The sequence below is a fragment of the Seriola aureovittata genome, chromosome 2 (assembly GCF_021018895.1).
Source record: "Seriola aureovittata isolate HTS-2021-v1 ecotype China chromosome 2, ASM2101889v1, whole genome shotgun sequence".
NCBI classification, from domain to species: domain Eukaryota; kingdom Metazoa; phylum Chordata; class Actinopteri; order Carangiformes; family Carangidae; genus Seriola; species Seriola aureovittata.
The window spans coordinates 16,650,029-16,673,506 of record NC_079365.1 but is presented as its reverse complement, the minus strand read 5'-3'; the positions used below and the strand labels follow the sequence as shown (position 1 = coordinate 16,673,506).

The window sequence follows — 23,478 nt, the reverse complement described above, 5'->3', positions numbered from 1 at the left end:
TACTTTCAGCTAGCAGTACCTAGTATAAATTGGCAAATGAGTGCATGTCTGCGTAAAAAACATACAAATAAATAGATTATTTAGTGAAAATAAAGATTACAATGAATACAAAATACCACTTCTACTGATTATACTAATACTACCAATACTACTACTAATAATACTAATAACAACAACAACAACAACAACAAAATTAATAATAATAACTGATATTATTATTATTATTATTATTACAAGTAGAGTTTGTTGTTAAAAGCATATCAATATATAATTCTGGTGTGTCATAGATAGAGTGTTAAAGACCTGAGGACAAAATACTGCATGTTGACGATGAAAATGTTGTTCACTAAAACACATTTTATGCACAATAGACAATAAATGAAAAATGACGAATATTGTTATGTTTCCTAAATTTATGCCATTGCAATGTGAATGGAAATTAATTAATATAAAAACTATTGAAATTAACTATTAATTGATTCTTGAATTGAAATTGTCATTAACTGACTTTTCTTACAATAGAAAAAGCACAGGTGTGATTGCTAACAATATTGATGGCTCCATTACATTTGCCAGTAAGGCAGCATGCACAAATACAGTTCCAATGAATCTGATTATTTTAGTTACACCTGCGTTTAAGAAGTCACAGTATTTGAGGTCACAATTAGCATGGCTGGATTAACCTGTCTGGGGGCCCCAGGGCAGTTGCCCCTTTTAGTAATCCAGTAAGACTAGTTAACCCACATTTATGGAATCAGCATTTTTCACTTCATCATTGTTCTGTATTGTCAACGTCAATCGTCTTTTATTTAACCCAATGTTTTTAATGCCGTGGTGAAGCCAAGGACAGTTTTCCACAATGTGCACAATAAACTGACAGACTGACTAACTAACCTACTGATTGACTGACCGACTGACTGACTGACTGACTGACTGATTGACTGACTAAGCAAAATGCCCAGCAACGGGTGAGGCATGGATTCAAAAAATACGAGAAACTGATATATTCGCACTTGGATAGAAAACATATCAAAGAACTCATAAACTGAGTGTACATTGGGACTTACTGGATAGATAAATGTTTATGAAACCATAGAACACATAAATAAATAAATATTAAATACAATATCTTCCCAAAACAGATAACCATCCCAATGTATGTTTGACGTTTGTTTTCCAACGAAGTAGTAAACTGGACTTTTTCGATGGTACCTGAATGCAGCCAAGCATCGCTCTGGAAGGACGTATGGCGGGAGATTCAAACACTCCTACTCGTTGCCTGTTTACTGCCTACTTTAACTGTGAGTCAGATTTAAAACTATTTAATCCACGATAACCATTGTACATTACCAAATTTAATATGAAACGATTTTGGTAAAGGTTTGTTAAAATTCCTAGCTAAACTAACTAATGAAGCCTTCTCTACATTAGGTTAATGCTAACTAAGCTAACTTGCATAACCCGAAACATCTGTCAGCTGTTGTATAAATGCTGTTAAGATGACTTAAGATAACTCGCTAAAACTGCTCCTAACTTGTTATCTTTACAAACAGGTAACCAAAAGCAATGAATCATTTGAGGAACATAAAAGAAATGCTGAGCATCCCAACTGGAAGCAGGTAGTTCGCTCACTTGGGCTACTTAACTAACTTAAACCTTATCACCTACTGTGAATATAGATGGCTGTTGTCATTAGTTTTAAATCTGAAAACCCTAAACTTGATCACAGCATCATGACTTACAGAAAGAGCTGCATCAATTAGTTGATTAGCTGATAGACAGAAAATTAATTGCCAGCTATTTTGATAATCAATTGTTAATCGTTTTATTAATTTTTCATGCACAATTACTAGCTTCTGAAATATGAAGATTTGATTCTCTTTTGTAATAAAAGGAATAAATTCAGGTTTTGGACTGAGGGTTGAACAATTTTTCCTGTAACTACATTACACTAGTCCTTTTTCACTAGTTTTTGACATTTTATAGGCAAAAACAAATTCATAAATAAGTAACTGGCAGATTAATAGATAATAAAGTAATTGTTAGCTACAGCCCTACATGGAACAATGTTTTGCTTATTTACCAAATTTCTACTTTTGTCAGTTTTGCTGCACAAATTATGTGTTTGTTCTTTCTTCACTCATCAAACCTTGTGGGGACAAAACAATCTTCAGGAATATGGCTACCTGTGGCTTCTCCAGCTTGACAGACTCTCAGTTATTCTTTGGGTCTCAGTTTTGGCCCGAAAACTCTCAGGGTGCGTCTCAGGATATGAGTTTGTCATCCAGGACCTCCCAGCAAAGTTCACAAGAGGTGAGATTTATCAGCTTTGACTTGTAGGTGGTTCCTGGTGAGGCAGTAAGATCTTCTGGATGCATGAAGAAAACACTACCCCACAGCCCCACTGATTAAAAATGTTATTACTTACATGTAGGTTACTCTCAGTATACTGTATTGACAAGTGACCTGAGGCCTGGGCAGGCTTAATGAGACAGCTAAAGCTCTAGAAATTTGCATGGGTGCTATGCTCTGAGAAATGTCAAAAATACCAAGTGATGTTATTGAGGGGGTTATCATAATTGTTCTTTTGTTCCTTCAGTGAGTTTATATTTCCATAAAGAGTGTCATCTTAACATTATGGAGATCTAAATAGGTAAAATGTAACCACCAGCTCAACCATAACACATAACATGTTTGTAGGTCCATGACTATGTATCCTATGAGAGATTGTGCCATGTATGTTTTACAGATTTATCTATCCCTATAATGTCTCTGGTTGTATTGGGACATTGTGTGCAATTTTGCAAATCAATGAGTGGGTGTGCTTCATAGCAGAATTGGGTTATTGTTGGTATGAAGAGTAGGTGTTTCAGTATTGATAATTCCATGATACAATGCATTTCTGTTTTTCTGTATGGATCCATTAATACTTTTGACAGGAAAATGTAACCTAAATATGGGACCATGGGTGTCTCTCTGATAATGAGAAAAATTGTTATGTCTGTTTTACATCTCTTTACCTCTGTATTTTGTCTTTGTTTAGGGGAGCGACCCAAAGTTTTCAAACAATTATCACACTAAACCTCTCCTACTTGGAGAACTGAAAGACAAAACCAGGGGTTTTGGAATACTGGATAAATTTGAAGAGGACAGGAAAAAGGCAAAAGAAAAAAATGACAGGTATTTTGTGTCATATCTTTCATAAACACAAATCTCAAGGTGCTTCACATCTTTGCATATACTGTACATACTGTATATAAACAAAATTAAGAGTTAGATGAAAAAAGAAAAAGCAACAATACAGACTACATAGAAATGACCATCCTCACCTTTGAATTTGTTTACAATCTGTCCTCTTTCTTTAACAGTGATCTGTTTGCCAAAGAATGTCAACATACAAGAGAAACTCTCAACAACGTAAGTGATGATAGGCATTTATTCTGTCATTTGTTTTTTTGTTTTTTTTTATTATACGACCCCCGTCCTCACATTAGACATTACATTACACATGTAATGTGTTAAAAAATGTTTTTCAGATCCAACAACTGGTCACCGGGGTAGACAGAAATATGGCTGTGTACCAAACTGTCCTCGAAAAATTTGACAATTTTGCATCAACATGTAAGTTTACTAAAGGACAGATGTGTTTTGATTTAAAGTTACATTCTACATATAGTCTAGTCTGGTTAATTTAGTAAAAAAGGCAGTGAGCAAGAATTTCTTGTCACCAGTAGATGGTGCACTTTGCCCAACGATTAAACATTGGTTCACTCATAATCTAATAATCTTATTATTATTCATTATTCATTATTATTAATCTTTTTAAATCACTATATGGTTTCATAATCATTTTTTTTAACCTATTTTACGTTTTTATTGGTTCATCCCAGTGCAAAATAATCTGAATGACCTTCAGAGTGACATTTCCCAGCAGTTTGAGACTTTGGTAAATAAAGTGAATTCCCACAAAGAAGTGATGACAAATCTGGAGGAAAATGTGAAAAAGGTGAATAGCATGTCGCTCTCAATGCAATAAAAATATATTTTGGTCACTAGTAAATGTTTCTGAATAGTAATGATGACAATATCTCATTTATATCTTTAAGAGTGGAGACACCACAGCAGAACTTGGTTCAAATCTGCAAATTTTAAAGAGTAGTCTTGAGAGTCTGAGAGAGGAGCAGGAGAGAGAACAAAATGTACTTGAAGAGACCCTGAAGCTGCTCAGCACTCTTGTCTCAGAGCATTCAGCCAAACCCAGCTCTCAGAGACTGATGGACAACGCCGTCCAGACGTCGCCAGGGCTTGAACAGTCACTCTCTGACATCCTGCAGGACAACAAGCTCGAAGGCACACAGCTTCTATGTACATTGCACAACCCTGAACACAAGCAGGTTGAAGTTCCCCCTCGGGAGCCCAGCTGCAGCATTAGGAAACGGAAACTCACTCTCAGAGGCCATAGGAGGCGCAAAAAGAGACTGCTGATACCCTCACAGAGGAGTAAGCGCACTGTGCCGGATGAAAACAGTCATTCTCTGATGAATTGTAACAAACATCAGAACGTTTCAGCACCTCTCTGTGATCGCCATGATCTGAATACGGTAACCAGCCAGGATAGCGTTCACTGTCTGATACCACTGAACAGGGAGAAAAGGTCCAGTGAACCTGCGAGGCATTTAGTCACCCCTCTCAGCTGCTGGTCTCAGGAGAGCAACAGCTCTGAGTGCCTCTCAGGAATTGAATCAATCTTAGACAAGGTGTCAGCTGAGTCCAAGACGGGGAACCCAGTGAAACCTGAAGGCCTCTGGCAGTTGTTTGACTTGGATTGCGATTCTGACATAGGCTTTTAAAGGATGAGTAAAGGATTCAGAACAGTGCAGTCTGTTTTCTTAGGGCAATTTAGGCCAAAAGTGTTTATTATTATATTTATTATTACTTGTAACATATGTTCTGTTAGTTGTGGATTCAGTTTTTTGCACAGTTAACACATTGATAAATGTTTTTTGTCTTATACTTGGTGGTGAAAGAGCTTGAGAAGGTTGTAAAAAGATACTAATCACAAGTAAGTTAAGGACAGAGTGACCCACAACAAATTGCACATGTTTTAAGTCTTTAATCTTGTTCATTTTTGCTGCTGACAAAATATTGCAGTCAACAGTTAAGTGTCTCTGAAGACTTTTTAAAATAAACTCATTCATTGCTTAAACTGCTGACTTCACATTGAAAATAAACTAACAAATAATAATTCTATTAAATAATTACTCAGAACCAAATGTATCTATCATATAATTTCTGTGACCCCTGAATTCTGATCTTCTAAAGACACATTGTGTTGTAGAAAGAATAAGTAATAGTAATTTATAATAAAGGCAGCCTTTACAATTTTATCTTGATGTCACTTTCCATACATGTCACCAACAGAGACCCAGCTCCTTGTTTCACTGTTATACTGTCAGATGTTTTTTATCGGTAAGGGTAGACTAAATATTAGAAAACACCTTTCAGTTAAAAAACTAAACTAAACACTATAACCTTTATGAAGGCAGGATTTGAAGACTTATGTGTAATACTGCATTAGTTGGAACCAGGTGTACCTAATAAACTGACAAGTGCACATTTAAATTATAAACAAACAAAAATATTCTGTGTTCAAACCACAACAACCACTCCATAATAGGTGTTTTATTCTGCTTTAGAAAGCATACCTAAAAAAGGGTTAGGGTTAGTTATATATATATATATATATATATAGATTTATAGATTTATAGATTTATGTATATATAATCCAATCTCCATGGTCTGCCATGTCAATTTACTGTAGTCATTAAGACATTAAGGGTGTAGTATTTACCCTCTAAAACAGTTCAAATACATACTCAGGATTTTGGTTTGATTAGTGTGAATGCAGAAGTCCATAATTCATATCTGAATATTTCCTAATTTCAAAGGAAATCATTTGTTGATAATACTATCCCAGCCATGACTCACACAGCTGCAGGTTTCAGGTGATCAATCTTCTCTGCAGATGATACACAATAAAATAAAAAAGCAACAAAAACACTATTTACAAATTATTCTATTTTTGTTCAAGAACGTGCAAATCATTAACTGCAGATCCTCTTTCATGCAGAGCACTTAGACCTTTCTGCTTGAAAAAATGAATGCCTTTGGCCCAGTGATATGTGCATTAATAATTAATAATTAATTTCCTTCACTAATTCTCCCAAGCCCAGACTTTGATCTGATCTGACAGGGGTGTCACTGTTTCACTAAGTCTGCAGGAGGGGACATGAGTCCCCTTGGGTTGAGATTTGCCACTAAACAGACGTCATAGTTGTCATGCATCAGAGCGCGACGAGCCACCACTGTCCACCGGTTCTCCCAAGGGTCCAGCTCTAAAATGTCCTTTGTTATATCATCATGACGACCTGCGGGTTGTTAAGAAGAAGGAGTATTACACTTACTTGGAAACCCTATTGAACATCTTTCTTTTATTGGATATGGGTTTTGTTTTGTTACCTGCTCCTTTGTAATATCCACACACATAAATCTTGCCTCCCACCACTCCTGCATTACAGGCATTGGTGTGCAGTGAGAGTTGTGCACATGGGAGAGGAGGGCCATCCCTCCAGTAATCTCCATCTGCATTGTAGATCTCCACAGCATCGAGGCAGTGGCGGGATTGCCCACGGTCCACACCTTCACAACCAATTCCTCCTATAGGTGCAAAATTGCATCATTTTTAAAGCAAAGTCTTGCAGAAATCAGTGCAATTCAAATAATTTTATGAAAAAAAACAAAAAATCTTTAAATTTAAATAAACAAATAATCTTACCCATCACAAAAATTTCACCATTGAGTACCACAGCACTGCAACGGTACTTTGAGTACTTCATTGGACCTAGTTCTGTCCACTTGTTTGTATTTGGATCATACTCCAGAAGGCGGTTACTAAGACGGTCAGGCTCGTCATCCATTCGGTATGACTGGATGGTTGAAGGGAAGGGAGGGTTTGACAAAGCAGAGCAGGTGCAGTCAGAGAAGAGTTGCATACTAATACTGTACGGGTTCTTATTAAATGTGTTATTATTTTATGTATTTCACAAGAACCAAAGTGAATGCAGGTTTCTGAATAATTCCTAAGAAATAAGCACACATGTAAGGGTGTTTTCACGTCACCTGTGGGGTTCGACCACCCATCACATAAAGGCGATCTTTCATCCTGACCACGCTGTGATAGGCCAAAGGCATAGGCAGGGGTGCTGCACTCCGCCAGGGTCCGCCCTGCAGAGACCATCTCTCCACACAGTTAGTGATGAGAAACTGGTTCTTCAGCTTCATCTGCCCACCGAGCAGGTACAGGGTGTCGCCCAGTGATCCCAGGGCGTAAGAATCGCGATACTCTGCAGAAGTCAGGCGCTCCCAGCTTCCTTGGGCCTCTACTTTGTACCTGCAACCCAAGACAACGATCAGTACCATCTATGTGGGGCAAGCAAATGCAGAATTGTTTCATATTCATCTTACCTGTAGATCTCAACATTCATGATCTTCTGTCGGGCCATTCTCCGCACACCTGCCTCTCCTGCCACAATAATGTCGTTTCCTTCAGTTACAACCCCAGTACACACATACCCCACAGCCTCTCCATAGCGAGGTGAGGTGATGTAGTATGTTCGGCCTGTGGATGGGGCGTAGCAAAAGCTGCGCTCAGTGTAGTTCCCATATCTTGACCTAATCCCACCACCATCATTACCAACACAGAGCAGCAGATCTGTGGTCTCCATGCCGTAGCGCAGCTTTAGTTTACGTGGTGCAGCCGAGGGATGCATCGCTGTGGCCTCCAGGGCTTCATTCACCATCTCTAAACATTCAGCATTGGCCAGCAGGGCTGTATTTCTATTCATCGCCTCTCTTAAATAGTCAGGGCTTATCAGTGGCAAACGGACCTTCCTCAAGAGCTCTGGAAGGTGCCGAACACGAACCTCTCCATCCATCAGAGCGCTGTGTTTGACCCAGTGAAGGACCACATCCAGGATGGTCTCTTCTCGGGAAACATTAAGGTCATCAGAAGTTAGTAGCTTCCCCAGCTGATGAGCCTCCAGCTCCAGGACCTCCTCATTCTGGCAGACTTGGACAAAGTGCTGCCTCAAGAAGCGCTGAGCATGGTCAGCCAGTTCCTCTGCGCCGAGGTCACGGGCAAAATAATACACACCAAGGCAGTTAGAGGCATCCATGTTCTCTGTCATGTGCTGCTGACAGCGGGTGAAGACATCATCCATCTGCAGGAGAAAAGCTGCAATGGAGATGCCTTGTACATTGGCGTTAGTGAGAGGAAGATCGGAGCAGTACATGTAGTTCAAGAGGAGAGCCAGGCTGTCTGCAGGTGTGTCACGCAGGAATATTTCTCTGTTGTTACACTCACGAAGGCCACATGTGAACATAACACGAAAGTAAGGGCTGAAGGCGGATAGAACAACTCTGTGACAGGGAAAGCTGATGCCCTCAGCCACCAATACCACATCGGTCAGATGCTCTGTCTCCTTCATTCTCTTCAACTGGTTGAGGAGCACCAGCCCATGTTTGGATGTCAGATCCATTTTGCTTCAACTTATAATAATAATACTATTCTGAAAATTATATAAAAGGTTGTTATGCACTTATGAACAACTACTGAAGAGATTGTGTCTGAAAAACAACAACAAAAAAAAAATCAGAAACAAAGTTGAGTGCCATATCAAACCACAAGTGTATAGTAATGTGAAATCTGATTGGAATCCTAAAACTGTTTATGCATATCAACTCTGTTTTGATTTTGCAATGGTATATTAATCTTATGCTTCTTGACATGAAAATATTTCTAAAATTATTTCACTAGATTTCCTCAAGCAATCAATACAACATCAGAAAGACTTAAAATATCATGAGTTACTATGAAAGCCCTCCTGGTAAAATATAAGGAAACTTTCATGAACATATTTCAGCAGCCACCATTCTAATTCACTGAATTTCTATATTAGCCTTATATTTAGCAAAATGCCACCATTGTCTATATAAAGTAGCATGTGCTCTCTTACAAATTAGTACTATATCTGACCATATCATGTAGTACGCAGGCCCCTTGTAAAAAGTCTTACCAAAGTCATCAGTGCCTCTTGTCTGCTGATATCTTTGGTCTAAGAAGACCTGTAAATATCCATGTTTTTCATCAGGCTACATGTATTGTTGTTGTTGCCGAGTGTGTCAGTCAGGGGGGTTGGTGAGTGTCTGAGCAATTGCAAAAGAAAAAGATAGCCTATGTGCCCCCTCCACTGCCATGGCCCTCTGAGCCACTAACCCAAAAATAGATAGTGTTGTGCTCGTGGCAGACAGCAACTGGGTCAGAAAGGTCTGAGTGATCTGGACTGCAAAGGTTTAAATCAGTGACAGTAACAAATACTGGGAATTATTTTGACACTCATAATTTCACTCCTCTGCATGATAGTGTACTTTGTTTTGGACAATTCTCCATTACAGTTTGTTTGCCTCAGTCACGCGCATGCAGCCCTGGTATGACTGAAATGAAACAGGCAGCTGGGAATCAGATTTCATGATGGCAACCTCTTAAAGGCCCAGTTTATACTGTACGCTCACATGTCCTAAAAATCAGACCATATCTATTATGTTTGATCCTTAACATACATATTCTTGAAAATGTTGTAGCCACCACAATAAAGTTAGAATATGTATTTATACATCTATATTTTTTTGACTTGTCTTGATGATTCTCAAGAAAAAAACACTTGAATTTGACATACCTTAAAAAAATTTGTTCAAAGGTAGCCCATTTAAAGGTTCACTTGACCAATGTAAGTTGACCTTCAGGTGACATTTCATGGTTCATTAGCTTTACTTTTGCTAGTAAATGGAAAAACAGAGAGGATGGAAAACACCTGTCAAACATCATTTCAAATTCAGGATCCTTTTTCCTCTTCAAGAGCATAATTGTATTCCTTGTTTCTTCCGGTCAGCTATTGTCATCATGAAGAGGCTCTGCCCACAACATCCTGACTATAGTTAATCATTAGACGAGACGATGTACATATGCAGATTCAGTTCTTCTTCCAACAGTAGCACTGAAGCATCAGCTTTTGGTAGACAGTTTGAAGGACACTTTGCAGTAAACAAGAGTCTCTGGAATAAATCATATACACCCATATTGCATATTAAAAGAGTAAAAAAAAAAAAAAGTTGCAGAGAGTTTGACAGATTCAGCCCAATGGACTCTACACGCAGGTTTGGGAAATACAGAGTGGAGAGGGAAGTGCTGGATGAGCAGAGACTGGAAGAGGTAACACAGAGAAAAACACACTCTGACACTCACCCATCTGTAACTGAATGGCTTAAAGACTCCTCAAGGTAAACTTTATGACTTTGTGAATTCCTCACTGAACTGTAGATGTAGATGTCTGCTCCGATCGTCTTGTCAAAGATGACCAGAGACTCATCTTCACAGTGAATGTATACTTTAGGATATCCACCAATATGATCATTACTCATTTGTGCCACTGTGTTTTCTTTCAATCCCTTCAAGATGTACAGTACCCAAGCTGAAACGAAGTGTGTTGAGCAGCTTTCCTGTATTATACTGGCTGCCCAAGTACTCAGTCTGGGATTATGGCATGCCAGACCTCATCTCTGGCATCAGTGTGGGCATAATTCACCTGCCTCAAGGTATGACATAGTTAATCACAGTCAAGTTCCATGAGTTTAAGATATATGACAAAAAACCTTTTTGTTATGCACAAGCAATATTTTTGAAGAAATATCAACTGTCCTTCTGGAGAATATTTCATTTGCCATTAAAAATAGTTAAGCTTCAAAAAAAAATTTGTAAACTGAGACAGGTGCAACAACACTCCTGTTTCCACAGGTATGGCGTATGCATTGTTGGCTTCTTTACCTCCTGTATTTGGGCTGTACACGTCCCTCTATCCAGCATTAATCTACTTCTTTTTTGGAACATCACGTCATATCTCCATTGGTAAGTAGAGAGAGCTTGTCAATGTACAATGGCCATTATACCCTCTGTATTAACTGGTATCTTTTATTATGTTCAGGTACATTCACTGTGCTCAGCATCATGGTAGGCAGTGTGACAGAAAGACTTGCTCCAGATGGGAATTTCAAAATAAATGGGACAAACATCACAACAGAGATTGACATAACTGCGCGGGACTCATACAGGGTGCAGGTGGCAGCTGCTACTACTGTCTTAGGAGGACTTATTCAGGTCTGAGTGCAACATCCCATCAGAATAATAATGTCCTGTTTTGTTGTTACAGCTGACAAACTCATGTATGCTTTCATGGTTGTTTGCATAGGTGGCACTGGGTTTGGTAAAGTTTGGATTTGTGGGAACGTACTTGTCTGAGCCTCTGGTGCGGGCTTACACAACAGCTGCTGCAGCCCATGCTGTGGTGGCACAACTGAAGTACGTCTTTGGCGTTTCACCCACACGGTTTAGTGGTCCGTTGTCACTGGTGTATGTGAGTACTGTCAAATATTTTGTTTTTGTTGATTCAACAATACTGATCTGATCTCGTTATCTTTTTCCACAGTTTGGCTGGTTATGATAAAATTCTTAAAGAAGTAAATTGTGAAAAAAAAGTACATCCAAGTGCAATATTTTCACTCAGAAAAGAGTGTGATACACTTTCCTCATAATGTCAAAAGGGGTTTCAGGGCTGCAAGTGCTTTAGTGCTCTCTCAATGACTTTTTTAATCCCTTTGTGCACCCTTTTTGTATATATCCAATCATGCTGTCTCCACCAAGTTCCATCAAAGTCTGTTTAGCAAGCCTTCATTCACTCGCTGTTTTATCTTTACTTTCAGACTCTGAAGGATGTTTGCTCCTTGCTGCCACAGACTCATCTTCCCACTGTGGTGGTCAGTGCTGTGTCTATGGTGTTTCTAGTTGCAGCCAAGGAACTCAACTCCTTCCTCAGTCCAAAGCTGCCAGTTCCTGTCCCAGTGGAGCTCATCACAGTCAGTTGAAACGAGGACAAACTCTCTGGGCTCGGTTCATGTTATCACCTCTGTGCTCTGTGCTGATGCTGATGTTGCAGCACTAAAAAAAAAAAAAAACACAGACACAGTAGAACCAAGCAGCTAAATCAGCAGTAGTGCCAGGGTCTCTGCATTTGTGCAGTTCACAGCAAAAACTGAGCTATTTGTGGTTAATACTTAAGTCCACATCTACAAAATGATTTACCAGATAATTAATGATTGAAGGTTTGAAACGTGTTTGTGAAATTTTTTCTATATGTTTGTGTTTATGGCCTGTATGTTGTCTCTGATTGCTGTAGATTGTGGCAGTAACACTGATATCAAACTATGCCCACCTGAACAGCAACTACACTATTTCAGTTGTTGGAGAAATTCCTTGTGGGTAAGCATTTGGATTGAAGTTATACTAGTGTTCATTATATATTAGTCATATTGTTGTTTGGTACTAACTGATCCTATCCTCTACCTGTGCACCAGTTTAAGTCCCCCCAGTGTTCCAGACGTGAGCATTTTTGGGGAAGTTATCGGTGATGCTTTTGCACTGGCTATTGTTGGATATGCTATATCTATTTCACTCGGAAAAACCTTTGCACTGAAACACGGATACAAGGTGGACAGTAACCAGGTGAGCATCAAATATCTCATGAATTCTGCTAATACCATTAACATATAATCATTGTCATAGTTTGTATTTTTTCTCTGTACTCTCCTGCTAATTCTGTCGTCTCTTTCCTCACACTGCTGCAGGAGCTGGTGGCGTTGGGTCTCAGTAATGTAGTGGGAGGCTTCTTCCAGTGCTACTCTGTCTGCCCCTCCATGTCTCGAAGTCTCGTCCAAGAGACCACTGGAGGGAAAACACAAGTGAGTGAACAACAGAAGTGACAACATTACAAATAGAGACAGTTAAGGAGTCGGCATGACCTCTCAATCCAAAGTCATTTTTTACACTGTAAATATGCAATGTGCAATAGTTGTACTGTAAATATGAATAATATGAATAATACATAGTTAATGACAACAGAGGTGGGGTAAAAAGGAAATGATGTTTAATTACAAATGAAATGATACAACAAGCTGGCCTATGTGGAAATTCAAAACCTGATGGTACCAGCACATGAACTGCAGTTTTTGGCTTTTTTAGCAATTTACCAAATGTATTTATTATCTGTCTAAACAACATACCACATCAATTACTAAAAAGCAGACCTAATAGTTGTTAGGCTACCACTAAATGTTGGAAATTTGCGCTGTCATATAATCCATCTCTGCTAAACACAAATAAAACAACCTTTGTGCTACTCTTGCAGATGGCTGGAGTGGCCTCAGCTCTAATTGTGTTGGTGACCATACTGAAACTTGGACCACTGTTCCAGGAGCTGCCAAAGGTTCTGATAACTGTACACTGATGTACAAAGTTTGAACATGTTTGTGACACATGATAGATTTTGTGTAATCTGTAATGTGATGGTTTGTTTGTTTTCTGGTTGCACAGTGCATCATGTTAAAATGTGGGTGCACTTGTTTTAGGCTGTCCTCGCAGTGATTGTCTTTGTAAATCTGAAGGGCATGTTCAAGCAGTATGCTGACGTTGTAACGCTGTGGAGGCGCAACAAGATTGATCTGGTGAGAGGATAAATTATGTTTATTATTATTATAAAATATGACTTGTGGTAATATAATTAAAAAAATACCCTTAAAAGCAAAGACCACAAGAGAATCTACTGATGTGTTCAGGGTCATTATTCTTCTTTCCTTATCATTGTTCTGCTAAACAATGAGTGATGTCATGCTGTTTCCCCCAGGTGGTGTGGTTGGTCACTTGGGTGTCAACACTGCTCCTCAATCTGGATCTGGGTCTGGCAGCATCAATCACATTTGCTCTGCTGACTGTTATTTTCAGGACTCAGATGTAAGACTCATCTGCATCTAAGCATATTTTTCATTGTAGTATAAGTAACATCAGTAACTAATGTTATACTGCGAGATCTGCCAGAAAAGACAAACTGTACACAAACACATCATGAGATTTTGTGTGTTTTTTAATTCAATTCTTAGGCCAACATACTCTGTGCTGGGAAATGTTCCAGGCACAGAACTGTACTTGGATATAGAGACACACAGAGAGGTAAAACACATGGAAAATAATAAATGAAACATTTTTCACACCGACTGCAACAAAAGTTAAGGATGTTTCTCTATTTGGCAGGCGAAAGAGATCGCAGGTGTTACTATATTCCGTTCCTCTGCTACAGTATATTTTGCCAATGCTGAGCTTTACCTTGAGGCCCTGAAAGAAAAGGTTTGTCCTCTTTCTTAATAATACTAATAAATCTATTCTGGGGCTGCAGCTAGTGATTGTTTTCATTGTCGGGTAGTCCGACAATTATTTTTTTGATTCATGAATGAATAATTTAGTGTATAAAATATGAGAACATAGTAAAAAAATACCAATTATAATTTCCTGAAAGTCAAAAGTGGTGAATTCAAACAAAATGCTTCACATTTTTGCAGGATGACTGCAATGGTTTTACCGATTATCAAAATACATTATCAAGATACATTTTTTTTCGTCAGTTGATGAATAAATTGACTGACTATTTGTTTCAGCTCTTATCTCTTCTCAGTTTAAAGCATAAAAGTGATTCTTCGAAAGAAAAGTGACTATTTCTTGTTCTTGTATCTTTTGTTAAATTTTTATATAATGGTGATGTTTTGCTTTTCTTCAGAGTGGGCTCGACATCAGTAAAATGATTATCTATAAGAGGAGGCAGGAGGCCAAACAGAAACGTAGAGAAAGGAGAGCTGAGAGACGAGCCAAGAGGCAGGCCAAGAGAGAGGTAATATGCAGCAAATGTTTAACATCACTGCCGTAACATAAATTACTTGAAGAAACTAACACATTTGAAGGTCTGCAGTGGCTTTTTTTTTTTTTTAGCTGTTTGACCCTTTATTCACCTCTTCAAAACGTGATGAGAAAATTAGTACAAAAATCTTCCTTGTGGGTCTGATTGGCTAATCTCTACAAAGTCTACAAACCACTTTACAGTAGATATCTTCTTTTGCTGATTACTCCTCAGAGACGAGCACAGAGGGCAGCTAAACAACAGCAGCAGCAGCAGGTGTTCTCTGTGGAGGAAGAGGCTGGCTGGAGGGACACATGCATGGACGGGAATGTTACAGACAATGAAGAACAAGGCTGGACGGAGAGAGAGAATGGGACGGTGTTTGTCATTCCAACCTCTCCCCGAGCACCAGACGGCCACTGTAGATGGGAATACCTGAAAGGAGGAGATCCAGACTGCACAAGTTTAGGGTGGATGTCTGAGCTGCAGGACGGAGACACCACCACTCTGGGCTCCAGCAGTGAGGACACACTGAGTCGTGACCTGGAGCGGGTCTCTCTGGGTTCTCTGGGCAAGTGGACCTGGGATATTCACTCCATCATTCTTGACCTCTCCACAGCTAACTTCATTGACACAGTGGCTATCAAGGCTATGAAAAATGTAAGTACTAAAGGGACAGATTTCCTTTAAACAAAGGGTAAGACATGACTGAAAATCTTAAATGTCACTAGATTTCCCCTTGTTTTTAAAGCTTAGAGGAGGATCCTTATATACTATACATCCAGGTGTCAAATCCGTTTAACAAATAATGTAAATGTAATTTGAGAAGCATTAGCAATGTATACAGGTTGTCTTGGTAGTTTTATAGGGGGAGCTTAAGAGATAACCCTGATGATCTAGGGTGAGATAGGTTACTGGGTTGATTAGACTTAATATCACTTGATGGGGAAGATATGTGAAAACAGATTTTTTAAAGATTGGTGCACTAGTGACTTTAGATGATGATGAGGAGAAATACTCATTATTTATTACATTGACAGATTTTCCAGGACTTCAGTGAGATTGATGTGGATATCTACATGGCTGGTTGTCAGGGTAAGTGAATACCTTCCCACTTCCTTAAGACTGTAATTCATGACAAGGTTTTATAATCTTTGTAATGTCTCCACGAGTGAACTGTTTGCTCTTCAGCCTCTGTGGTGGAGCAGTTGGAGCTTGGTGACTTCTTCTCCGAGTCGATAACAAAGAGACAACTTTTTGCCTCCGTTCACGATGCTGTGCTCTACTGTCTGAACCACCGTGGAGCAACATCATTCCCAAGATGCGAGTCATCAGTGGTGAGTATGATCAGGTGACACTTTGTTTGGACAGTCTGTAAGCTGATACTCAACTGTCAAGTCACTAAAGTCAGACAAAGTGTAAAATGCCTGATCCCTGTATGCACACTTCATAACACATAAGTTAGTTAATAGCTGATTGTCAGCGTTGAACAATCCAAACATATTAAAGGACCTAAGAGCATTTGATCATGTCAATTTAACTAAATGTCTTTCTAAAAACTGGTCTGATTTCAGGACATGCACGGCAGCACAAAACTTTAAGGACTTAAGCCAAACAGGACATCCAGCACAGAGGATGGAAAAACATCTACAGGAGGAAATATCACAAGCTGAGAACTTGTATTTGTAAATCAATAGATGCTAGCACTGAGTAAAGTGTAAAACAAATCATTTACATTGATATTTATGCATGTTATCTTTAAGGTATGTAAAAGAAGACTAATGCTGAATTCAGATACATGAGCTTAATTTAACTTTATTCCATGTGGGAGAGTGTTACAGTGTATTTTTAAAGAAAAAAATAATTAATAAAATAAATAATAAATGAATACAGTGAAACATCCAAACAACTGTGCATTTTAATCTAGGACAATCTGGCAGAAAATAATGATGAATTCAAGGAACAAAGACAAGGCAACATGCATCACACTGAGAGTGTGTGAGTCTTTTTTGGTAATGGCAGCAGTAACAAGGTAGGACATTGAAATGTTGACAGTAGCCATTTCAATTTTCAAGTGCAATTTTTGCTCATAGCAACAGCAAAACCTGTGAAGCTAACACATGCAAAGGAATGGGTTTTTTTTGTCTCAACTCTTTGTATGAGTTTCTAGTGCAACATTCCTAAAATGGGAAATTATAATTGATTAAAAAATAACAGGATAACAATATCCGAGCAACCTTTTACCAAAAGCATCTCTTTACAGTTGCATAATCCCACTGTGACCTCGTTCCCTGAATAAATCTTGTCTCTACATAATGGCCACAGAGGATGTTACCAAAAACATTGTGCACAGGACTGAGGAAGGCTAGGTAGATTTTTTTTTTTATTTGGTTTATGAGCTACAAGTCTTGATGTATGTCCGGACTCTGTATGTCAGGGTTCAGAGTCAGACCTTCATCGTCCTCCTCCTCTGGCTGCTGTGACACCAGCTGCTGGTAGCGAGCCTGCCTCTGGTAATCCGGATCAATGTTTATCCATTTATTGGCGACCCACTTAGTGCCATGGGTGACCACACAGCCTCCATGCAGAGCATATTCGTCCTGCTCCCCCACCCAACCTATTGAGGGGAGAGGGGGGCATTTAACTTCAGTTACTAACATCCTTTACATGATTTCTGTTTTTAGAAGGACCCGCACAGGCTATCAAACACACTGCTTCAACTGGGTGGTCAAGATGATTTACCCAATTTACAAGTATAGATTACAAGTAACTATTAGTTTACATTAGCCACAAATCAACCTTAAATACAATTAATTCTTTATCTACTAATCTTTAACAACACCAATATTAGCTTGAACCACAACTTTTTGACAACATTTTATGTCGACTTTTTCTCTGTGCCTGAATTGTGCCTCCAAAACATGAAAACTGGATTTTAGATGACAAGATTAATTGAACTGAAATAAAAAAAATAAAAAATAAATAAAATGCTATAAAATGCTAAAATGCTGATAGATGTAGTTTCTTTTATTTTTCTTTACAGTTCATTACTGTGATAGATTTGCATTTTGAATATTGATAAAAAATTATATGTAAAGTGGAAATTGCAGTTACAATTTAAAGGAATAGTTTGACATGTTAAATAACTCTGTTCACTTCTGGACAGAGTTAGATGAATTAGTTGTCTGTGTCGGAAAATATGAAGTGTCATCAACATGACTGTGCAGTGTAGACACAAAATGACATTTTTACATTGTGGTTTTTGTGTTGATTGCAACAAACAGGTTTGACATGTTAATTAGTGATCTTTACATGTGCTGATTTTGTTAGTTGTAGTTTTAATACTAAACTAAGCTAACCAGCTGCTGGCTATATCTTCATATTTATTATATTGACATGAGAGTGGTATCAATAAAAATTAAAAATGTACTTTTTAATCAAATTATCGAATTTATCAAGTTGCCTATTTGCAGTGTTATTGCAGGATTATTATTAGAAATTGTGCCAGAATTTTTCATAGGAATCCTACCTTGTCCATCAGAGAGGTAGTTGTACCAGAAAACAGCCGTCCCTTTGGTAGGCTTCACCCTCAGGTTACTCTTGTCACAGTTCCTTCTGGTGTCCAAGAGATCCACGTCGTTCTGTATGAGAGACTAAAACACACACTCAAACTCAGCGACACAGTTTGCTTAACGTCAGGCCCATGCACGCACTGACAAACAAGTGAACTAACACAGATGTGAAAGACATGCACAGTATGTACACAAATACTTTTGCAGGGCTCCCCGAACACATTTCCAGACCCATACACAATTACGCACCACTTCATCATAGGTCCTGTTGTCTGCCACAGGGAATGCGGTCTCCCCGCCCCCCTCAACAGAGTTCAGGTAGAAGAGAACTGTGATGTACCTAAGTGTGCAACACAGATTTAAATTGACACACACATGTATGGTGCAAACAAACCCTACACAAACACACACATACAAACACTTTGCAAACAAGTGGCAAGCACACTCATTTTTTTTTCCATATTGACAAGGTAGAGTCACACAAACTAACATGCCATCAGTCACAATGGAGTGTCAATGCACAGTTTAGTAATCACAACGGACAGATGAATTCACAGATTTATTTTTTATTGGAAAAAGTCAACACTGTGCACCTCAGTGACCTCACCTGCAGGACGTCTCAAAAGGGGTGGAGGTGTTAGCCGCAAGGCGTGTGTGTGTGCAGGCAGTTTCAGGATAGACAGGGCCGCTGTCATGGTGGGCGTGGTAGTGCCCTCCTTCCTCATAGCGAACCACCTGCAGCGGCTCACTGAGGTCCACTAATGTGGGTGGGAGCCGGGTGAGGCGAGTCACTCTTTGTTAGAGGAAGGTAAAGGAAAAGATCAAAAAGATTGGACAGTGTGGGACAAATATTTCTGAACCACTGTCAGTTGTCATTCTGAAATGACCAGATTTGATTTGTGAGATAAACATACCTTATACTTATAATTCATAGCGAGGCAATAGACGGCAGAACCACAGAAATAAAACAACACAAGGAATCCTTAGTAACGCTGTGACTTCCTAACCTCGCCTTGATGTCTTGGAGGACCCGGTGTGCTCCTTTGCCCTGGTAGAGCCAGGTGTGTCTGCTGTTCCTCACCAGCTGACTCCTTTTCACCCCTCGCTGAAGCAGGAAGCGCTGAAAGGCATCATTGCTCAGAAGCCTGAACTCTTCCAGACTCAACAAACCTGTCCAGAATGAGACTGTACATAAATTCTGATGCCTTGTAAAAGCTTTGGGTAATCATCAAAACCTACATTAATGGCTCAATTAAAACTATAATATAAAATATACTTTAATTATCAAATGCCACACTTAAATCCTTCCCTTTAACATCACATTCATATCCATGAACTTTGTTTATATTTTGTGTCCATATATTGTACAAAATGTACCTGCAGTATTATCATAGAAATGAAAAGCAGTTATTCTCTATATCAGTTACAATTTCAATCATATTAATACTTAATGATCCCTATAATAATAATAATAATAATAATAATAATAATAATAATAATAACAATAATGCCTTTGGTTTGTAGCCCTAGTAGATGAATTAACATAGGTAGTTTTTTCTGTACTTTAAAACAAAAAATATATAATAACCGACTGAAAATAGAGATTTTTTAGAAAAGGGTAACATTTTAAATGCAGTGTATAAATTATAGGATAATTGGATAGGATAATAATAGCATAACTGTGAATAAAGTAGCCTAAATATATCATATTTGACTATTGGAACTTTAATAATATGATCTCAGGACAGTAGGTATATGCAAATAGATACATTTCTGTGACACTAATGAAAACTGGTTAAAATGCAAAGTGAACAGTCTTTGTTAAAACCTAAAGTGACGAATTAAGTTGATGTCTTACCATTACCATCCTTGTCAGCTTTGAGCCCAGCGTAGATTTCTCGCAGGTTCTCCGGTGTGAGCCAGATGCCGTCCCTCACTCGAGAATGAGTCAGTATCTGTTGGAGGTACGGTAGTGAAGACAGGATAAGTTAACAAACTCTGGACCAAGAAACTTCTGCATGTCACACACTTCAGTATGTCCTCACAATCCACAAACTGACATACACCTCGTGCAGCTGCAATTGTCCATCCTGGTTGATATCAAGAAGGTTGAAGATCTCCTCTGGGCTGAGGTTGAGCTCCTTGGCCAGCTCTTCCTGACCATCTTGCACCATTAACTGACTTTCCATTAGACCCTTTAGCTGTGCCAGCTGCATCACAACACGGCACTCATCCGCCGACAGAAACCCAGGGATCTCTGCGGAAATAAACACAGAGACAATCGGAGATAAAGCTACAGAGGAAACTCTCGTGGGTCAACAGCTTCACTTGATTGCAGCATTTTCTGTGCTGCATGCTTCAGGTTCTCTGATTTGTGATCCTGTTGTATTATATTGTACCAATGTTACATTTTACAAATGGCTCTAGATTTATGCAGCCTAAAGCTGAAATGAACTAACAGCAGCTATTTCCACTTGGAGGATTTGCTGCTTTACTTTGTCTCACGGTGTAGTACATATAAATTTTTAACTATTTCCTGTTCCTGGGGTTTAGTAGAGAAAAATAATCAACAGATTAATCAACAATAGCTCTTGACTGTAGCCCTAATGAATCATTTCATCAGTGGCAACTTCTGTAGACCCACTGAAGCCCTTTGAATACACTATCGATCTTTCCACTATGAAAATGTTTGCGCAGCATCATTACTCCAGTACAACTAATCTAAGTGATGACTGCAAACTGTATGTTGATGCATGGCTGGTTGTTTTTTTTTAGGTACAGTTGTATATATGCTCTTTAAGCCCTTAATTGGATCAGAAGTACAGAGCTGAGGGAGTAGTTGCCTCAGGACTTCTTGTTCTATTTCCTCTAACTTACATTAATTTTAGCATACATGTGCCAGGCTTTGTTTGGGGGATGGTCGTGCTGAAGAGGGAAAGTATTTGGTGAATGTGACATATGTTTGCTTTCCCCAAATGAAGAAACCTGTTTGGCCACTAGAGGCTCATACGGGTGTGCTGTACATTTGTTTTGGCACACGGGTGTTTTGGCTCTTACCAAACAGCAGAGGTTTCAGACTCAGAGTCCGCATTTCATGCACTTTGCCTGGTACCAGTGACACCCTCTGGACATGTCCCACCTGGTAGAGTAATCAGAGAGGTGATGGTGTGGCGCGTGAGAGACAGATAGAGGTAGTAAATGAAAGAATAGGGGTGATGCATCGTCATATTACTCACCCTTATTCCCTCGATTCTTGTGAGGGAAACATCACGCATGAACTCGGTTTTCGATGGCGGACGTCGCGACTCAGGGCGCTGGTGGTTACTGCTGGGAGCATCACGACTCTGGCTCGTATCCTCCTGCCCGCTGCTGTAGTGCACGTAAAATAGCAGTGCTATAACATTAATGATGTAAACGTGAAAAAACACCATTACTACCACGAAGTAGGAGCGGGAACACACGCTGCTCTTGTGGCAAGAGAGGCGCTCGCACGGCGGCTGGAGCGGCAAGGTCGCGCTCCCGGACGGAGTCGTGTCCTCAGCATCTGGGGTTTCCTGGTTGTCAGTCATTTTCCTGAGAAACTCAAGAAGGAGCTGATACTCCCTCAGCAGCAAAGTCCATCTGATTAATCAAGCAATAAGATGAACGTTTGCTGGATGCTCAGATGGGGCAGATGTGTTGACTGACAGATGTCCAGTTTGATTCAAAAAAGAGAAAATCCTTAAAGAGCGATCAGGCCAGTTTCTCTCCTGCAGAAATGGCACTGTAGTCGTTGCGCATTGAAAAAAGACCACTGATGGTTCATAGTGAAACTGTCCTCGTTTAAGCTAAGAAGTCCGCTATGATCGCAACTGTGTGATTCTCCTTTCACCCACAGACAACAGCGCTGCAGCCTCTGACAGTCTTGTTTACACTGCAGCAGCAGCACCAGTCAGCAGCGGCAGTAAAGCGCACTGCGCATCCAGAAATCACAGCGGAACTCATCTCAGGGAGAAAACTGGACCAGAAACCTGACCCAGTGTGGACTAAGTAAAATTAACATCCTTTAAAATAAGCGATGCATCTTTGAATATGACAAAACATCGCCAATCCTTGCGGTAAATCCGTCTATTTAAAACGCCATTGCAGGAGCTTCCCTGTTGACAGCAACCATCTGACAGCTGTGCAATGCTGACCTCTGGTGACCTAAACCAATAACACATCCCTGGCTTAACACTAAACAGTGCAGCCTCTCTCTTTCTACTCCAGGTTGTGCTATACAGTCTATTGAATAAATGCAAATAATTAAAAAAAAACCCATACATGCAAAAACAAAACTCGATTTCTTCATTAAAAGTGTTATATATATCTGACCAGCTCTGCTTCAGCATGTTAGTGGTTTATAGTCTGCTTTCTGTGAGAGCATGATATTACATACTATTATTTGCCTATTATGCTCATGGTCTGTCCTGCTTTTAACAGCAACGCTGCCACTACAGCCACCACAACATTATACTATTCAAAGTACTATCAATAGAACACATATCAAACTCTGTATTTTTCTACCCTAAAATATTTATAGACATATTCTCCAACTTCTATGGTTATTGACAGGACATGGCATTACTATAATTAGATTTTATTGTACAAACAAACAAACAAATGAATGAATAAATAAATTATTTAAAACTTGCACTTGAACAATCTGCTGGCTCCTGCTGCCTCTTTGGCTTCTCTGTGTTAGAGATGATAAGAGGAGGACTGACTGTCAGAAGATAAGCACAGGCTGTTTATAAATTGCCATAGTGATACAACTTTAACTTTATCAATCTTTATTGAAAACATTCTTTTACTACAGAGCCCCCAAATCATGGGCTGTAATGACTCACTTACAACCTCAGCTGCCATTCCAATGGCATCCTCCACCTTTGCTGCTGTCATGTTTTAAAATATTTTCTGACAGGCCCATAAAACAAAATATAGAATTTAAATTTTATTAATTAAAATCAATTAAAATCGAAATTAAAATCAATTAAAAT

The 23,478-nt window shown here is 39.1% G+C and overlaps 4 protein-coding genes across 5 annotated transcripts; 2 read left to right on the top strand and 2 right to left on the bottom strand.

Annotated features, from left to right (window-relative positions):
* The first annotated feature begins 1,564 nt into the window (after positions 1 to 1,564).
* On the top strand, positions 1,565 to 4,965 carry LOC130175907 (interactor of HORMAD1 protein 1). Its single transcript, XM_056386576.1, has 7 exons — positions 1,565 to 1,619; positions 2,175 to 2,313; positions 3,044 to 3,180; positions 3,369 to 3,417; positions 3,537 to 3,621; positions 3,891 to 4,006; positions 4,107 to 4,965. The coding sequence occupies exons 1-7, from the start codon at positions 1,567 to 1,569 to the stop codon at positions 4,848 to 4,850; spliced, it is 1,323 nt and encodes a 440-aa protein (XP_056242551.1). The 5' UTR covers positions 1,565 to 1,566; the 3' UTR covers positions 4,851 to 4,965.
* A 133-nt stretch (positions 4,966 to 5,098) lies between these two features.
* On the bottom strand, positions 5,099 to 9,271 carry kbtbd12 (kelch repeat and BTB (POZ) domain containing 12). Its single transcript, XM_056386561.1, has 6 exons — positions 9,135 to 9,271; positions 7,525 to 8,685; positions 7,180 to 7,450; positions 6,836 to 6,986; positions 6,520 to 6,717; positions 5,099 to 6,428 (listed from the first exon to the last, which is right to left on the bottom strand). Exons 2-6 carry the CDS (start codon positions 8,595 to 8,597, stop codon positions 6,259 to 6,261), a joined length of 1,863 nt encoding a protein of 620 aa, XP_056242536.1. The 5' UTR covers positions 8,598 to 8,685; positions 9,135 to 9,271; the 3' UTR covers positions 5,099 to 6,258.
* A 984-nt stretch (positions 9,272 to 10,255) lies between these two features.
* On the top strand, positions 10,256 to 16,555 carry slc26a6l (solute carrier family 26 member 6, like). Its single transcript, XM_056389640.1, has 18 exons — positions 10,256 to 10,395; positions 10,571 to 10,710; positions 10,910 to 11,020; positions 11,097 to 11,269; positions 11,361 to 11,525; positions 11,872 to 12,024; positions 12,345 to 12,427; positions 12,523 to 12,670; positions 12,793 to 12,906; positions 13,353 to 13,430; positions 13,573 to 13,668; positions 13,848 to 13,954; positions 14,101 to 14,170; positions 14,252 to 14,344; positions 14,772 to 14,882; positions 15,123 to 15,548; positions 15,929 to 15,983; positions 16,080 to 16,555. The coding sequence occupies exons 1-18, from the start codon at positions 10,256 to 10,258 to the stop codon at positions 16,241 to 16,243; spliced, it is 2,427 nt and encodes an 808-aa protein (XP_056245615.1). The 3' UTR covers positions 16,244 to 16,555.
* Positions 16,556 to 16,687: 132 nt separating this feature from the next.
* On the bottom strand, positions 16,688 to 22,636 carry p4htmb (prolyl 4-hydroxylase, transmembrane b). Of its 2 annotated transcripts, XM_056389659.1 has the most exons (10): positions 21,922 to 22,636; positions 21,697 to 21,829; positions 21,518 to 21,599; positions 20,527 to 20,717; positions 20,319 to 20,415; positions 19,468 to 19,630; positions 19,068 to 19,253; positions 18,710 to 18,800; positions 18,418 to 18,541; positions 16,688 to 17,505 (listed from the first exon to the last, which is right to left on the bottom strand). In XM_056389659.1, the coding sequence occupies exons 1-10, from the start codon at positions 22,002 to 22,004 to the stop codon at positions 17,288 to 17,290; spliced, it is 1,368 nt and encodes a 455-aa protein (XP_056245634.1). In that variant the 5' UTR covers positions 22,005 to 22,636; the 3' UTR covers positions 16,688 to 17,287. The 2 variants fall into 2 exon arrangements, with proteins under 2 accessions (XP_056245634.1, XP_056245626.1); XM_056389651.1 differs by having other exon boundaries at positions 21,697 to 22,636.
* Positions 22,637 to 23,478: the final 842 nt, after the last annotated feature.

Excerpts from the sequence above, each read along its gene's own strand:
- slc26a6l (XM_056389640.1), top strand. The coding sequence starts at position 10,256 with ATGGACTCTACACGCAGGTTTGGGAAATACAGAGTGGAGAGGGAAGTG. Across the intron at positions 12,025-12,344 it reads TCCCAGTGGAGCTCATCACA|ATTGTGGCAGTAACACTGAT; the intron begins GTCAGTTGAAAC and ends TGATTGCTGTAG. Across the intron at positions 12,907-13,352 it reads CCACTGGAGGGAAAACACAA|ATGGCTGGAGTGGCCTCAGC; the intron begins GTGAGTGAACAA and ends CTACTCTTGCAG.
- kbtbd12 (XM_056386561.1), bottom strand. The coding sequence starts at position 8,597 with ATGGATCTGACATCCAAACATGGGCTGGTGCTCCTCAACCAGTTGAAG. Across the intron at positions 7,451-7,524 it reads ATGAATGTTGAGATCTACAG|GTACAAAGTAGAGGCCCAAG; the intron begins GTAAGATGAATA and ends CTTGGGTTGCAG. Across the intron at positions 6,718-6,835 it reads TGGTGAAATTTTTGTGATGG|GAGGAATTGGTTGTGAAGGT; the intron begins GTAAGATTATTT and ends TTGCACCTATAG.
- LOC130175907 (XM_056386576.1), top strand. The coding sequence starts at position 1,567 with ATGAATCATTTGAGGAACATAAAAGAAATGCTGAGCATCCCAACTGGA. Across the intron at positions 1,620-2,174 it reads AGCATCCCAACTGGAAGCAG|GAATATGGCTACCTGTGGCT; the intron begins GTAGTTCGCTCA and ends AACAATCTTCAG. Across the intron at positions 3,181-3,368 it reads GCAAAAGAAAAAAATGACAG|TGATCTGTTTGCCAAAGAAT; the intron begins GTATTTTGTGTC and ends TTTCTTTAACAG.
- p4htmb (XM_056389651.1), bottom strand. The coding sequence starts at position 22,029 with ATGACTGACAACCAGGAAACCCCAGATGCTGAGGACACGACTCCGTCC. Across the intron at positions 21,600-21,696 it reads CAAGAATCGAGGGAATAAGG|GTGGGACATGTCCAGAGGGT; the intron begins GTGAGTAATATG and ends TTACTCTACCAG. Across the intron at positions 20,718-21,517 it reads TCTGAAACCTCTGCTGTTTG|AGATCCCTGGGTTTCTGTCG; the intron begins GTAAGAGCCAAA and ends TTATTTCCGCAG.